The sequence below is a fragment of the Heliangelus exortis genome, chromosome 3, assembly GCF_036169615.1.
Source record: "Heliangelus exortis chromosome 3, bHelExo1.hap1, whole genome shotgun sequence".
Taxonomy (NCBI): domain Eukaryota; kingdom Metazoa; phylum Chordata; class Aves; order Apodiformes; family Trochilidae; genus Heliangelus; species Heliangelus exortis.
Genome location: NC_092424.1, coordinates 33,157,422 through 33,173,336, shown reverse-complemented (window position 1 = coordinate 33,173,336; position 15,915 = coordinate 33,157,422). Strand labels below are relative to the sequence as shown.

The 15,915-nt window shown below is 52.2% G+C and overlaps 1 protein-coding gene across 3 annotated transcripts in view; it reads right to left on the bottom strand.

Moving 5' to 3' along the window:
• PPP2R5D (protein phosphatase 2 regulatory subunit B'delta) overlaps positions 1–7,728 on the bottom strand; it is a 28,931-nt gene extending 21,203 nt beyond the window's left edge. The window contains exons 1-3 of one of the 3 annotated variants that reach the window (XM_071739960.1): positions 7,578–7,728; positions 6,603–6,692; positions 258–474 (exon numbers count right to left, since the gene is read on the bottom strand). In XM_071739960.1, coding sequence (XP_071596061.1) covers positions 258–474; positions 6,603–6,692; positions 7,578–7,604 — 334 coding nt within the window. In that variant the 5' untranslated portion in view covers positions 7,605–7,728. Of the gene's footprint in view, positions 1–257; positions 475–5,252; positions 5,278–6,602; positions 6,693–7,198; positions 7,369–7,577 lie in introns of those variants that run through there. The other 2 variants (XM_071739961.1, XM_071739959.1) reach the window with 2 other exon arrangements.
• Positions 7,729–15,915: the final 8,187 nt, after the last annotated feature.

Genomic DNA, 15,915 nt, shown 5'->3' with positions numbered 1-15,915 from the left:
GAGGGTTTAAATCAGTTCAAATAGTAAAGAAAGTACTGAAGTTTGCACTGAGTATCCCCCTTTTCTTCTAGGCTATCTATCAATTCCTAGCTCACTGCCAAGCCACCCACGTTTCCCTGAGCCATTCCTGATGCATTGCTGGCAGGTTAGCAGGACATTGCCAGGGTTGCTTTGGGGAGAGCACCTTGTACCACCACGCTCTGCCTGGAGAAGGCACAGCTGTTTTGCATGTCACCCCCAACCTACAGCTTCTTTACCTTTAAGGGCTGGGAGCTTTTGCAGTTCCCGGTTTTTGCTCAGGTTGAAGCGAGAAGAGCTGTGTCTGCGCTCCTTCTTTACAATCTGGGGTCCCCCTGAGTACTTAATCTTGTTCAGCTGGGTTGGTGGGGGAGCACTGTTACTGGGACGTTTATTTGAAGTTGTTTGTTGCTGCTGCTGCTGTGGCTGCTGCTGCTGTGGCTGTGGCTGCTGGGCCTGATGAAGGAGAAGAGAGTAAAACAACTCATAAGCTTTTACCTACAAGCCTTACAAGCAATCAGATACCTTCAGCATCTTCTTGGACTGAAGAATCTGGGGGTGTTTTTCACTGTTGCACTTGCATCTTACCCACTCCTGCAGGGCTCTAGGCCCTTTAGTTGAAATTGCAACATACTTAAAAAGTGAACATCAATTTTACTCATATCTGCAAGGTACCACAAAGACAGCAGAGACTCAGCACACAAGGTGCTAAGAATATGGAAAGCAAAGCTATGTCTTGCAACAAGTTACAGCAATTTGTTGACACACAAAAAAGCAGAAATAAGGAATTAAAATCTTGATGGGCCCCAGCCTCTGATTACAGCACTGTTCAACACACAGCAAACACGTTTTGAAAACTAGCAGGTTGCTTCCTCATCCTTCTGCCAGGAACCACCCGGAAAAAAGCAAAGCGGCCATGACAGCCCTGGAAAGGCAACTCTGGAGAAGACTAAAATCACTGCTGCATTAATAGACCAGGAGCTGCTAATCTATGAACCTTGGCCATACCCAAAACTTAGGTCCTAGGCTGTGAGCTTTCCCAACTCATCCTGGCTGCTCCCTCTGCCTTGTCTCAGGCTCACTGCTGTCTGGACTTTTCCTGCCATTTTGCATTTTCCACATCACTCCTTTCAGCCACACAACTCTTTGCCTGCACTTTCCTCCATCAGACATCCTCTCCACTTCGTATTTGTTAAACAGCATTTAAAGAGGCTCTTTATTTAAGCAGGTGACTAGAAACTCAAGGCAATGTTTGCTCATTTCAGCTCAGTTCTGACCTTGCTAAGTCCCACTTGAGTCATAATAGCTCAATAACTGACCCTTTAACACCACACTGACCGAAGTTTTAAAAAACTTAATATGGAAGAGGGCAACATCCTGCCAGCAAGACTATAGCAGAGGGCTCAGCTGGAGACAGAACCCAACCTACTCTGGCTCTGCTGTGTGAGCCCAGCAGCTTTCCCTTCCTCAGCTCTGCCACCTCCTTCCTGCTGGCACATGAATCCAAGGCGCTGCAGGGTGAACCTGTTTAGGACACAACAGGGATAGCACAATAGAGGGGGAGCAGAAATGTGTGAAGTCCTTGGACATCAACCTCTCCTTCCCCCATAACCTCCCAGCTGCCACATACAGCACAGTGTTACAGACACCTCCCCAGACCACCGACCAGCAGGATTTTGAGGGAAAGCACCAGCAGTGCTGAAGCTCATCAGAGTTCTCCTCCAAATGAGATATTGGCAGTCTCTTCTTGTGAGGAGCAGCTGAGCTGCAGCTTACCCTGCACAATCCTTACCCTGAACTGATTCCTGTTGTTTTCCAAAGAGATGCAGCACGGCACCACAGTACAAGAGCTAGAGTTACTGCACCTGCAGCATGGGGTAGGCAGCAAGGTAGGAATAAGGAAAGCTGCCTAGCAAGAGACAAAGAAAGACTCAGCACCAATCACGAAAACACCTGCTGTCTTGCTGGTACAGGAACAAAAGATGGATGCATTGGCAGCCTCACAAGTAACACTGAGGGAAGCAGGACACATGGGTCCTCCCAGCTGACAGGACATGCCTGTGCACTTCCCCCACACCCAGAAATGCCACAGGCAAACATTCTGAGCATGTGAACATACAGCATGGTTGTGGCCACGCTGCCTTCATCAAGGATCTGGAAAAGTCCTTGCCACCAGCTTCTACAGCCTTCAACAACTGACATGAAGAGAGACAAAGCACAGCTTCAGGTAGAGCTTGTAGTTATTTAAGAAATAGACATAAACACATACAAATCATACAATTGAGTTTGCTAGAGAAACTCCAGTGATGGGGAAGGCCAGATATATTCCTGTGCTGCAGTACTCAAGGTGTAGGATGGATTGCTTCTATATGGACTTGCTGGCATCAAGCTGAATACTTGCTTCCAGGAGGTGCTTCCTGTGTCAGGCCTGCTGTCTTTCTGCCTTTAACACCTCCTACCTTGGCCACATGAATCAGATGAGGCTTGTTTTAAGTTTCCTAACACTTCTCTGAAGTTTCTATCTCTGAAAACACCTCAGACTGCTAAAACTGAAAGCCTTTCCCTTAATGCATGGGTGTCAACCTCACTGACTGTTTCCCTGGCATCAACACCACCTGACCACTGCAAGCACACATCTATCAGGTCAGGCTCAGCCCCTTCCTGACAGGCAGGGCTCACCACACCAGGGCAGTACCAGCTGCTCAGGAGACACTGTTTGCCAGTGGCTGTTAGGCTGCACATGCTGAAGCAACCAGAGAACAGCACAAAGTGACCAGAGAACAGCACAAAGCCGTTCACTCAAGCACAGTGCGGCGGCCCCACCTTTCCTGCTGTGATGAAGCAGTTGCTTGTGCCAGCAGCAGGACAGGCAGTCCCAGTTGCAAGTGTCTTCCAACTCCCCCAAGCACAGGCTCCCCTGCTTCACAGCACTTCCTCCCCACTGGTTCCCACTACCTCTCCTCCTTGCTAGGAACTTGCCTGCACATGTCAATGAGCCCCAGGACCTGGGCTTGTTCTGCGCCATTTGTCTTCACTCCGGGCTCCCAGGGACAGAGATGATCTTCCTTCAGCCACAGTGCCAGCTTCTCCTCTGCTCTCTTATCTGTGCATGACCTCACCTCTGCAGCCACTCCTACCGCAGCTGGGTGCATCCATACTCAGAAAGCCCTTCTGCTTCACTGGTCCCAAGAGCATCCCCCGCTTGCTAAGCTTCTCAGCCCAAATCTGCTCTCAGCTCCTCCTCCTCGGATGACTCTTCCCATCCCTAAAGTCAGTACCTGCTCTCTTTGTTTGCTGTTACACAGCTTTTTCCCTACTAAAACCAAGCTCTCTGCTTCAGATGTTACAGCAACACGCTGTAATGCTTGTCTCTGTATAATGAACTCCAGGTACTGCAGTAACAAGCCCCATGGTGATATCTGCAAAACACGTAATACAGCAGCTCAGTAAAAAGGAGCATCCCCTCCCAGAGCTGCAAATCTCATCAGCAAGGCTCCAGGCTGCCCTTGAGGCTGCAGAGCAACTCCTCTCTCCCCTTTACTGCTGCTGCTATTCCCTGCTCCCACTTCCAGGTCATTAACTCTCTTCCCCACCCAGCTGCCTCTCCCAGCCTTTCTGGCCAGGAGGAGTAACTCTTTCTCATCTTCTTCAACAGTGCCTTGGTCTCTGACATTGTTTCTTTTTTCTCCTTAAATAGCCATGCAGAAATTCGCTCTTCCTCATAACTTGATCATGTTCCAGAGGGAATGAACTTAAAAAACCTTTTATTTCCCACTCCCTGCTCTTGCATTTTTCTCTACTGCTCATCTCCTCCTGAGCAAATTGCAGCCCCCCAAGACACAGTCTAGCCAAGCTCTGCTGGCTTTTCACCTCAGATAGCTTTACCCTAAGATGGGCGTCTAAAAGAGCACTGCACTATCCCTGTACTTAGGAGGGAAGTCAAACACTTGCCTTCCCTGGTGGGGATGTGCCTACTTTTGAACATATCTGCCCTTTCAGATCAGTGCGACTAAGAGCTCCTTTGCTGCAGAGAACAAAGCATTATGCTTAAGGGTGTCTGGACTGACTCCTACCCTCTTCATCTCCCTCCACAGGGATCCTCATAGGAGGTCCTTGTCTGCTGCACTTGTTCAGATCTGTCAAACCATAGCTGCTCTTCAACAAGCTTTACTCATTCCACCAGCCAGACAACTTGTCTGCAAAACAAGTCACAACTTTCTGGTACAAGGATAAATTAGGGCTGAGACGTTCCCTGCTTCTTGGAGCACAGTGTGAGAAAGGAAAGTGCGTACTGGAAGAGGGCTGCCCAAATGCTTCTCTCCTGCTGCAAGCCCGTAAAGCATTTATCAAAAAAATTAAGAAAAAAAAAAAATTCTCTTTGGTCCACACAACTTTCACCCTTGAAAAGGAAACAAACCAACCCTTACTCCACAGAGGAATTTGCAAAGCACAAAACTCTAACAATGGCAGTAGAGACAATTCAGGCTAGTCTCAGCCCACCAACCCCACCAGGCAATACCACTTCTGGTGTTTCACAGGGCAAACCACCTCCTGCTTTTGACACGAGGAAGGAGTCACACTCCCAACACACGTTACCTAATTCCTCATGGTCCCCCACTGTGAAAGTCAAAATACCTTTCTGTGCTTCTTGAAGAGCAGGAAAATCGCATTCAAGCTGGCATACATTTCTTCTTATCGAGTAAAGAGCTCTCTCCCATTCTGCAGAGCAGTCCGGAGACAGGAAAGCACCAAGGGAGAACAAACTTGACTGCAGGCTCAACAGGGAAAGGGGGAAGAGACCTGTGGCAGCACACACTGCAGAGGTGTCTCCTTTCTGCTCAGCTCTCTGTTCCTATGATCAAAGGAGGCCCAGCCCTCCATCTTAAAGAAGGGCTGGATTTTGTTTGGAGTATGAGGAAGTGGCTGGGTATATTTTGTGGGAGGGAAGGTTAGACGCATCACTTTTAAGTTTCTTCTGCACCCAGAAACAACCAGCCATTAAAGCTGTTTCAGGTCACAGAAGGAATCTTGCAGCCTGCACTTTCTTACTGCACTACTTGTAACCAGGAGAGTAGCACCACAGCCCACAACTGATTTGGATGGGGTCATCAGAGTGCTCTGCTCTGATGGCTATCCAACACCCTTGAATCGAGAGACCCAGGTTTGCCTTACTCTTCTCAGAGCTGTGAACTCAGCAGACAAAGAGTGCCAAGTAAATGAAAGGTAAGACTGACCCTGTGATGCCAAGGCAGGAGTTCTCTCACTTCCTCAGGGTCGGCAGACAGCTCTCTCAGAAAGCTCTTTTCAGCTGTATACATAAAACAAAATAAAATGGGCAGAGGCCAAGACCAGGATGGGATGTAAAAAGAGGAACTACAAACTGCTACCTGCTCCAAAGAAAAAAAACTCAGTTTGTGATTCCTTGCTGGCCACATGGCAGGTTAAGTACAAGCATGGCTTTGATCCTGAAACAGAGTGGTTAGTAGTAGGGGTATTTTCTGAGGCTCTGTGACAGATCTATGCTTTAAAGGAGACTCTAAAATTTTGACTACAACCATGTGACTGAACTACAAATTTCTTCCTAGTCACCATTAGCATTACATGTCCTATACTCAGTCCTCCAAATTACAAATGCAATGTGTTCCAGACAAGACTCAAGCACACAGGCTTCTTATGGACGTAGAAGTGACACAGCTTGTTTGCCAAACTGCAGTATTAAAAAAAAAGAAACCACACATATATGTATGCTTCCTTAGACAGGCGTACAACGCTCTTTTGAGCCAAGTCTCAATATCCGCAACCACACTGCTTGAGTGCCGGACAAACTCAAGTCTACCAGGAAAAGTTCCAGTTTATCCAATTTTTTGCTAATTCTAAGCACAGTTTATCTTATTATTGCATTCTGCTGAGGCCACACTGATCCATCTATCTTGTCCCACCACAATTAAGAGAGAAAGAGGCTCTGCACAGCTAGGAACACAGACTGTGACTTCTTGTGAGCAATGTTGTGTTCAGCAATGCAACTGTAACACCAAAAGAGAACTGTTTCATCTCTAGCAGTTTACTTCTTTCAGGTGTCCTTCCTAACCTCACTCCCCCAGAAAATGCCTTAGAGGAACACATTCTTTTTCTATCCATACTCACTATTTTCCCACTCTGACATAAGGTTACAATAGTTTATTGTGCTTAGCTCTGACAGGAGCAGGGAAGTAGGCTATCAGGGAGGGAAAGCTGCTCCTATCAGACAGGCTTCCTTCTTGATAACCATGGCTCTTCCCTCTCCGCAGAGAACTTCACCATGCCCACCTCTGCAACCAGCACGTGCCATCAGCTTCACATCAAGCATCTTTTTGCATGGCTACAGGGTATGAGGCTCATCCTGTCTCTTCCATAGTCATCACTCCCTTTGAGCCAACTTTCAACGGGAACTAACTCCAAACTTCAGTCTTTGCTACCGTCTTTTCCAGTTCCTTAAGACGACGGTGACGTGCACTGTCTGGCAGAGCAGCCTGAATTAGAGCCCTTATTCCACCTCAGAGATGAGTTGCACGCGCACACTGCTTTAGCCAAGGCGAAAGCCTTACCTCTTCCGAATTCTCTGTCCCACCATCCTTCCCGCTACTGCTGCTGCTGCTGCCAGGCTTTGGGGTGTTCTTGGTAGACTTCGGAGACTCCTGAAATGATGAAAACACGTTCAGAGAAAATTTCATCTCGTGTAAAATTTTAGCACTTCTTTGCAGAGTTCAGGTGCGCACCCCCACCCCACCTCCGCCCAGCAGCAAGTCCCGCTTCAGGCCGTCGCTCCTTTTCCCCAGAGCAGGGCACCCGGAACGACTGCCCCAGCAGCAGACGCTCGCGGAGGGGCCACGTCCCGTTCCGGTCACCGCAGGCTGACCTCGGCTGGCGGAGCCCCGCGCCCACCCAGCCTGGGCCAGCCCTTCCCCGGGGCACGGCCCCACCGCTGCCTACCGGCGCTACAAAGTACACGGCACCCACAGCCCCGGAAGGCACGGCCTGGCCCTGCCCGCCCGCAGCGGGCGGCGGCGGCAGAAGCGGATCCGGACCCCCGCCCATCCCGCGGGCAGCGCCGGACTGAGCGGGCAGCGGGACACCGGCGGGCGCGGGCAGCGGCAACAACCGGCCTCCCCGCGGCGGGACCGGGACACGGGTGGGATCGTACCTCCCCCACGGGGGGCATGGCGGGGGAGGGTCGGCCGTGCCCCGCAGCCTCCGCCACCTCCTGCCGCCTCCCGAGTGCGCGGGGCGGGGCGGGCTGCAGCTCCCGCTGCCCCGACGGGCTCGCGCGGGGGTACCGGTACCGGCGGCCGCCCCTCCCCGCGCCCTCCGCGCGCCCCCGCCGCCCTCCTGCACCACCTGCCCCGCCCGCCCCGGGCGCGCGCCCCCGCCCCCTGCCGGCCGCAGCCCCGCGCGCGCGCCCCCGCCCGAGGGCCGCGCCGAAGGAGGCCGCGGTAGGGAGGGGCGGCGGGAACAGGCGTCCGATCACCCGGCCGTGCCCGGACCGCGCGGGGACACCCCGCTACCGCCGCCGCCCGCCCCACCTTCTCCTTCTTCAGCTTGTAGGGCATGGTGAGCGCCGGGCCCCAACCGCTCCGCGCCCGCCGCCGCCGCCGCCGCCGCCGCCTGCGCCCGGGTCCGGCCGCAGCGCCCTGCTCCCATTGGGCCAGCCGTGCCGGCCTGCCTAGCAACAGCCGCCGCCGTCGCCGCACAGCGCTGACGCAACGCAGCAGATTTTTCTCATTGGCCAAACTGCACACCGGCGCCGGGCACGCCCCCTCCGGGCGGAGCGGGGCTGCGGGCCAGGAGCACTTCCGGGGCAATGCTGATCAGGGCCCGGCTGCAGCTGGGAGCGGGAGGGTCGGTCTGGAGGTGCCCGGTGCCTTGGGTTGCTCCTGAGGGAAGTGGTTGTAGGGGCGTGTGAGCACTGGCCAGGCGGAGGGGCACGCCGAGCAGCTGTCCGGGGCTGCCGCGTCTCTGCTGCGTGCGTGTACGTGCCTCCCGGAGGGTGGGAGCGGAAGCGGCGGGGGTCCTGCTCCTTCTGCCGCGCCCTGCGCGGCTTTCCCCGCGTCGTTCGGGGACGGAGAGCTCCAACAGCCTGAGCTGGCCCCAGGGGCTGCGCCCCGCCTTTGTGGGGCAGGTGCTTGTTGGCGCTCTGAGGCGCGGCTGCGGAGAGGCTGTTGGTGGGGGTCGGTGTAAGCTGGTGGCTGCGTGGATGGATGTATCCCAGGGTGGATGGAATTGTCCATGTGTAAGAACTGCAAGGCCTGGCACAGCCAGAGCGGTGCTCCTGATGGTAACAGAGGACGTGGGTCCCTGCAAGGTGAAGTTGTGGGAAAAAACAACCAGCAGGCACCAGGCTGCCCTCAAGTTCATGGACCTGAATTGAGAAAGGTCAGCTGGTAAAGGATCACCCAAAAGGGCTTTAGGGTTATGATGCCTAGGGGTTCCCAGGTCAGTCCAGAGGCTTATTGTCAGTGTGCTTAAGATGGTGGGTGCTGTCCTATTGCAGGAGATGGAAGAGCTCCCATTCATTTTAGCCAAGCTGGTGGTAAGAATCACTCTGGCTTGGAGCTGTGAAGCTTCTGTCTGCAGCCAGCGTTGTGTGCACTGTGGGCTTGGTACTGAGAAACCCATACTGCGTTCTTGGCTCTAGACAGCTACTCTGTGCAAGGCATATGCTCAGATGGGATGTGGCACACCAGTGGGAAACTGCGGGACATCAGTGGAGAACATGCAGATTAATATAATCAAAGTATTGCCGTTTATTGAGAGTAGGAGAGTAGCGGTAGCCCTTTTATACACAGGCTGATAACATAATATAAGCATATTGCTGATTGGTACAACACATTCTTCATATGCTGCAGTGCACTATCTAACTGGTTAAATACAGCTCTTTATGTGTTGTCTATGAGATGCTTTCCCATCCTGTTATTCTTTTCTGCTGCCAACTCCCTTATCTTTTGCCCGTAGCTGATCTTTTAGTAACCTTGCAGCTGGGCCTCAAGGCCCTTAGCTCACTCTGGCTAATGCTAAATAGTCAGGATTGCTCACATGTCTGTTTTCTTCCAAAAACTTTCCCAATAGGAAATGGCTGGGAGTCAGAGGTGCTTCACCTGGAGCACAAGCTTTACAAAGTCATAAGGTGAACAAGCCTGGCATGGTACATGGGGAAAAAAATTTCCCCAAGACTGTAAATCAGTCCAACAGCTTATTGTCAGCATGCTTATCGACATTGGCTTGACAGCTGCTGGCACTCAAGAGGTTCCTCAGGAAAAGAGCAAGGCCCTGGTTGGTGTTGTCCCTGTCTTGCATCATGTGCAAGTAATCCTGGCCATAGCATCTGTGTGGTTGTGAGCAGGGCACCATGCCAGTGTGATCAGGCAAAAGTTGCTTGCTTGAAGAGTTCATGATTATCACCTTTCCCTCCCACAAGTTGTCACACTGAGCTCTGTATTGGCTTTCCTTACAGTTCCTCTGCACACTGGTGCTGCAGAAGCTTAGCTCCACTAAGCTGCTGTTGGGCCCCTGAATTCCTCTCAGTGCCAAGCAGCTGTTGTTTGGGCCTAATTTTCCTGAACAGCAGAGGAGTTACATCCTGCTGCCTCAGATGTTCAGCAGCTGCCTTTTCCACCAAAAGCCTTTTCCGCCTTTTCCGCTCAGTAAACACACGAGCAGTGAGACCCACCCTGTGCCAGTCTCAATTTGTATCCTAGCCTTGGTGGTGGATGATGTGCTTGCCCAGAGCAGGGAGTGTTGCAAAGAGCAAAGCTAGTTTTCCTAGCTTGCCAAAAGCTCTGTGAGGTTTCAGCAGGAAGCCCTGTGCTGCCACCTGCCTGGCCTTTCTGTGCAGGACATATCAGGGTCTAGCCCCGGCAGTTAATCCCAGTAGCAAGTTCTGTATCCCCTTGCTGGGGCTGCTGGTTGCACTTATCCCCCACACCCTGACGTGGGGACTCCCTCCCAGCTGCCATCTCCGTGGCTGCAGGTGCATGACAGGGGACACACACTGTGATGGCTCCAAGGCTTGGGGTCCTTAGCCCAGGGTGGGCAGTGAAAGGGCTAGTGCATTGTCCTCTTGAGTGAGACTGTCTGATAGAATGTTGTCCCCTCCCACTGCCTGGGTAGCACAAGCTTGGCACCTCAACTCTGCTGCTGCTCCAAGGGCTCCAGTAAGCCAGCTCAGGTATTTGACCTTCCAGCTGAGAGTCTGGATCTGGCTGTGGCTATCGGTGGTTCTGATGTGGTCCTAGGAGCTTCCTCAGAAATGACTGGTCAGTTAATGCTGTGAAGCTGCAGGAGAGGCGGGACCTTGTCTGCTCCTGCTTGCTGTGCTCTGCAGCCACCCTGTTTGCCCTCCCCGTCACTCAGTGGGTCATTGGTGGGTCATCTGTGGTGGGTAGCTGCTGCTGGGCCTTGGCATGAGCTGTGCCAGGGGGTGAACCCTGAGTGGGAATGGAAGGAACAGCCAGTGGTGGGCAGGGGGTGCTGGGGGCTAGGAGGGGCACAAAGGTCTGAGGCATCTGGTTCCAGCCAGTGTCTCCTTAGCATTGTTTGACCTCCCCCAGAATGTGCTGCTGACATGTATGGAGGAGGCATGCCCCGACCCTGAGACTGTCCTGGTTCTAGGGAAGATGGACTTCCAGCTGGGGCCACTGCTGGCTCTCTGGTGCCTACTGGGAGGGGTATGAGGCTCCAGTCCACCCATTGTGGCACAAGGTGGCCATCAATGTCCACCTGCAAAAGGAAGGTGCTGGAGGAAGACCTCAGGAAGGTCCTTCCCCATCAGATGCAAGCTGGGGGCATTGGCAGGGGGCAGTGGGAAGGCCCCCTGAGCATCATGAAATGCTGCGGGGCAAGAAGAGGCATCAGAGGGTACCTCGGGCATCAGGGTGTAAGGGGCAGGGGGAGCATCCTTTGGGGAGCTTCCTGAACAACGATGTTACTGGGAGGCTCAACGTGGCAGGGGTGTTGAAGGAGCTGAAGGGGCAGGGAGTGTTTGGAGGAGTCCATGAGATAGGGGGGCACCCGGGCTTTCAGAGGGGCAGGGAGCTATTGGCAGAGGGAAGTGCATGACGATTGCAGCCCTGGTGGGCACTTTTGTAGGGAGCTGCCAGGTGTTAGGGGAGCATTGGTGACGAAAGGGGCGGGTGTGCAGGAGGTGCAAGGCAAAAGGGGACCAGCGGGGGGCAGGCCTGTTCCAGGTCAAAGCCCCTGCTGCTCCACGGGTCTTGGGAGGTTTCTGTCACAAGCACCTCATCGCGCTGTGTGTACCAAGGCATGGAGATAGAGCGGGCTCCTACCTCCTCATGGACCTGGCCTTCATGGGGAGCATTCTGGAGCAGGCAGGGCTCTGGTTCTCACAGCTGCTCCTCTCTCGTGGCTACGTGCACAGCAGGGCCATCATCCACCGCTGGGTGAACCTGGGGGCGCAGGGTTCCTGCTCTGGCAGCTCAGGGAGAGTGTTATGGAGGCAGCAAGGGGTCTGCAGAGCCCCAGCTGTGCTGCCTGGAGGATCATTCCCCCCAGCCCGGGCAATGGAGGGCCTCCTGGAAGCTTTTTTTTGCCTATACACCTCTGCCTGCCACACTGCACCTTTACCTACCATCCCTACACCTGCCCCACAGCTTCCAGTCCAAGCCCTCCTTCTCCCATATGAGCCCTCAGTCCCTCATCTACCCACAGCTCCCTTCTTGGCCCCTGATCCGCCCATCCCCACAGTTGCCATCTGTCCCTGCCTGCCTCCAGCACACGGTGTTTCTCCCCTGCTGCAGGGACTTGAGGCTGGAAAACCTTTTCCTGGACAGCAAAGAAAACTTGGTCTCCATATTCTCCATGTCCAGCTTCTCTAGGAGGGTGGCCCTGCAATATGCCAGTCGGGAATCCCTTGGGACTTCTCCACGTGCAGGGCTGGCCCCGGAGGCAGTGCTGAGCCAAACCTTTTGCAGGTTCCTATGCATCTTCCCCCAAAAGGTAGCCCCTTTGCTCCAGGACTGCAAGGTGGGGGGCTGGAGGCAGTGAGGGATATGGGAGTGCATTGGTGGGGCATTAGAGGGCATTAGAGGGGGTGGAAGACCAGAAGATGGGTCAGGAGAATGGAGAGCAGCCAGAAGGCTTTGGGGGAAACCAAGGAAGCTAGGGTCATGAGAGGGCATAGGGAGCTTTGAGGGGCATGGGGAGGGTGTTGGACAGCAGCTGAGGGAAGGTAGGGGAAGCTGAGTGTCATGAGGGGAGAGCTGGTGGGCACTGTGGGGGCCATGGGGTCATTAGAGGAGCTAGGGCACATTGTGGAGCATTGAGGGTAGCTGAAGCACCAAGTCTCAGGGTTGTTGTGATGGGAATGTGCAGGGGTCTCCCAGACAATGGGCTTGGGAGGTGTTCAAAGTCAGTTTGGACAAAGTATGGAACACCTGGATTGAGTGAAAGATGTCTCTTGCCTATGGCAGAGTGGTTGGACTAGATGATCTTTAAGTCTGTTGACAACCCAAAGCACTCTGTGATTCTGAATGGACTCTCAAATTCCTAGAGATCTGCAGCATCTGGAGGAGATTCATGGAAAACTCAGGTGAGCAAAAATAAGTTTGACTGGTACCCCTGCACCTTGTGACTGCCACTGAGCACTGTCACTGTGCCATTTGTCACTAACCCCTGTTACCGGTGTGCATGATGGTCTACACAAAGAACACTGTGGGGAGATGCCTTCTGGACATCTTCAGACACACTGGCAAAGAATTGCCCAGGCAAGTAGTTCAGTCAAAGTGCTTCCCAGATGCTTTATTACTTAGCTGACAACTAATACAAAAAGCAGTACTCATTTCAACATGAGGCTTTCAGAAACTGGCTTAGCTACAGCCAAGGATAGATCAGGAGTGGTGGAAGCACTCTAGATCTCCTGGAGAGGCATGGCTCAGCTTCTGCATGGCAGTCTGGAGCACTAGCACACTCTGTCCAGCTCTGCTGGCTTCAGTCAGCTCTGTGTCTACTGTTAAGAAGAAAAACTAGGAGGTAACAACCAGGGGGTTGTGCTCACTTGAGCTCATCAGCAAGCGACAATTCTCTGAGTTGGTAGAAGCATGATGGATCTTTCCAAAGTTTGCTCTACTCTTAGTAACCTGGATTTTTCTGCCTTCAGGAAGTCAGCATGGAAGGAGGGCTCCATAGTCCCCTTCATCTAAACTCTCCATAATTTTCCCTACATGGTCCAACTTGGGGACAGATGAGTAAGCAGAATGATGGTGCTGTAAGCATGTAAGCCCATGGTGCTGTGCTTGCAAAGGCAGTAGCTGCAGGAGTGTTCAGTGTACTACTGGAGAGACATGCACTGCACATCAAGAACAGACGTGCCACCAACCTGAGCTATTAGAATTTGTACTGTGATTGGTGGCTAGGGAAAGCTTCTAGCATGAGGTCTTTGTCCTGTGAAAGAGGAGCAGTTTGAGCAACAGAAAGCTGTAGGTAGCTGTTCTAGTGTGCTTCTTGGCATTTCCAGAGGTACTGCTGCCTTCAGCAGCAGGTACTTCAGCAGGGCACAGTCTCCTTCTTCTCTATCCTTTTCTGTCTTCTTTGCTGCTTTGAATATCCTTGTGCTCTCCAGAGATTTATCTTCCAGTAGTTTCTTAACCAGTACTTTCTCCTGGCCTTTTGGGGTTCCTTCAGTGTCTCCTACTCTGGATTCTGTCCTTTGGGGAGATGTGGTTGAGCTCACACACAGCAAAACACAGATCTCATCCCTTGCCTTGATAATGTTACTTACTGTGCTAACTTTCTGTCCTCTGCTTTCCATTTATCTTCCTCATCTCCAGGCCAGGCAGATGAGTGCAGGTGCAGCTGCCTCTGGAGAATACAGAGTGGGGAGAAGATGGCCATCGGTGCAGCCTAGCAAGTGGTGCCTTTGCCTCATATCCTCTCTCCAGACCTCTTGCATATCAGTCCAGAAATAAAGGAACTCTATGGAATGTGTCCTTGCCCATAGGGATAGTTCCTACTATTTCTCTACCATAATCTTTGTTCATGTCTTGAGCTAAGAAATCTAAAATTCTTTCTCAGCCTTTATTCTGACTGGATTTTCCCATTCTTCCTGTACACGCTCTCATTGTGGAACCACACAGAGTTACTTGTTGCTAAGAAATCCTGTGGCAGTACATTCTCTCAGCCCATTTGCATTGTTCAGGCTAAGTATTTGGTGACTGCAGATGGCAGAATTTCACCCTGGTTTGTAGTAAGAAGAAATGGATACATGACCTGAGATCACCTGTCCAAAGAGCCATTTTCCAGGAATTGCTTCACTTTGCCACTTTACAGGAACACAGAAGGTAGTCCAATAGATCAGCCCAGCAGCAGGTGTGTGAAACAGAACACATGAGCATCTGCTTTCTGCAGTGCCTTGCTGTCCTGCTCCCCAGCAGCACAAACAGGGCAGTGACCAGTTATTGCTGATAGTGGAGGGGTTGTTTTATTTGTTCTTTATTTGACACCTCTTGGTTCTAGTGCAGAATCCCCATGCTGCTAGGGAAGCTCTGTGGCAATGTCTGTGTGCACCTGTAGAGATCAACAGATGAGGGACATGCTTTCCGAAGTGGTATAACCTTCCCAGAAGACTACAGAGCAAACGGAAGGGGTACAATCACACCTGAAACTTCTATATGGCTGCCTTCTGCTTCAGAGAAAGTTTTGAAGACAAACTAGTAAAAGGTGAGGATCTCTGACTCTTCAGGGACCCAGGCCACTATTTGTGTCATCTCAGCTCTTCCTTCCTGTCCTCACTGCTGAGTCTATCAGAGAGGGCTACTGCTAGTAGTGCCTCTCTCTGCATTTGTTTAGCTATGCCATTTCTCCATGCTCAGGTGTGTGCTGTAGTTTATAGTCTCTACCCTACAGGCCCATGCAGACCAGGTAGTATTCTTTCATTTGCAACTGCCCTGTGTCCCACCAACTCTTCATAGAGAAGCTACTTATTGATGCCAGGCTCATCTGCTGCCCCTTGCGAGCACCAGCTCAGCAAGCTGCATGTCCATTCCAGGTGTTGGGGTGCCAACACTTCCAGCTGCCTGCAGGTTTCCATGACACCCAAGGGATTATCCCAGGTTCCTGTCAACACAGTACCTCACACTTCACCACAGGGTTCCATGGAAGGGTGAGGGCCAGCAGGAGTTTTCAGTGCTCACTCTTTGCTTTTAGAAGCCAGGCCCTTTTGCATGATAATTTTGGAGACGAATACCAAAACAGTAAGACAGTGGCCGAGGGGTTGAACGTTTGAGGTTTTAGGTACTAAAGCAAACCTGTAGCCTGATTGTTGTGGGTGCTCTGGGTAGGATTCCATGGGAGGGCCAGCAGGAGTTTTCAGTGGTCACTCTGCTTTTGCGAGCCAGGCCCATTTGCGTGGAATTTTGGAGCCGGATTCCACTACAGTGGGAGAGCTGCTGATGGGTCTAATGATTGAAGTTTTAGGTACTAAAGAAAACCCATAGCCTGATTGTTGGTGGTGCTGTGGGTAGGGTTCCATGGGAGACAGAGGGCAAAGAGGAGTTTTCGGTGATCACTGTTTGCGTTTAGGAGCCAGGCCCATTTATGGGATAATTTTGGAGACGAATTCTACAACAGTGGGAGTGCGGCCGAGGGGTCAAACATTTAGAGTTTTAGGTACTGAAGTAAACCTGTAGCTCGATTGTTGGTTGTGCGGTGGGTAGCATTCCATGGAATGGTGAGGGCCAGAAGAGTTTTCGGTGGTCGCTCTTTCATTTTTTTGCCAAGCCTGTTTGCATGGAATTTTGAAGCCAAATTCCACTACAGTGGAAGAATGTCCAAACACCCTGCCTTGCCCTGCATTACACATCTGTTGTGGAATGTTAGGCTACTCTTTGTAGGACACTTTCCAATGCCTCT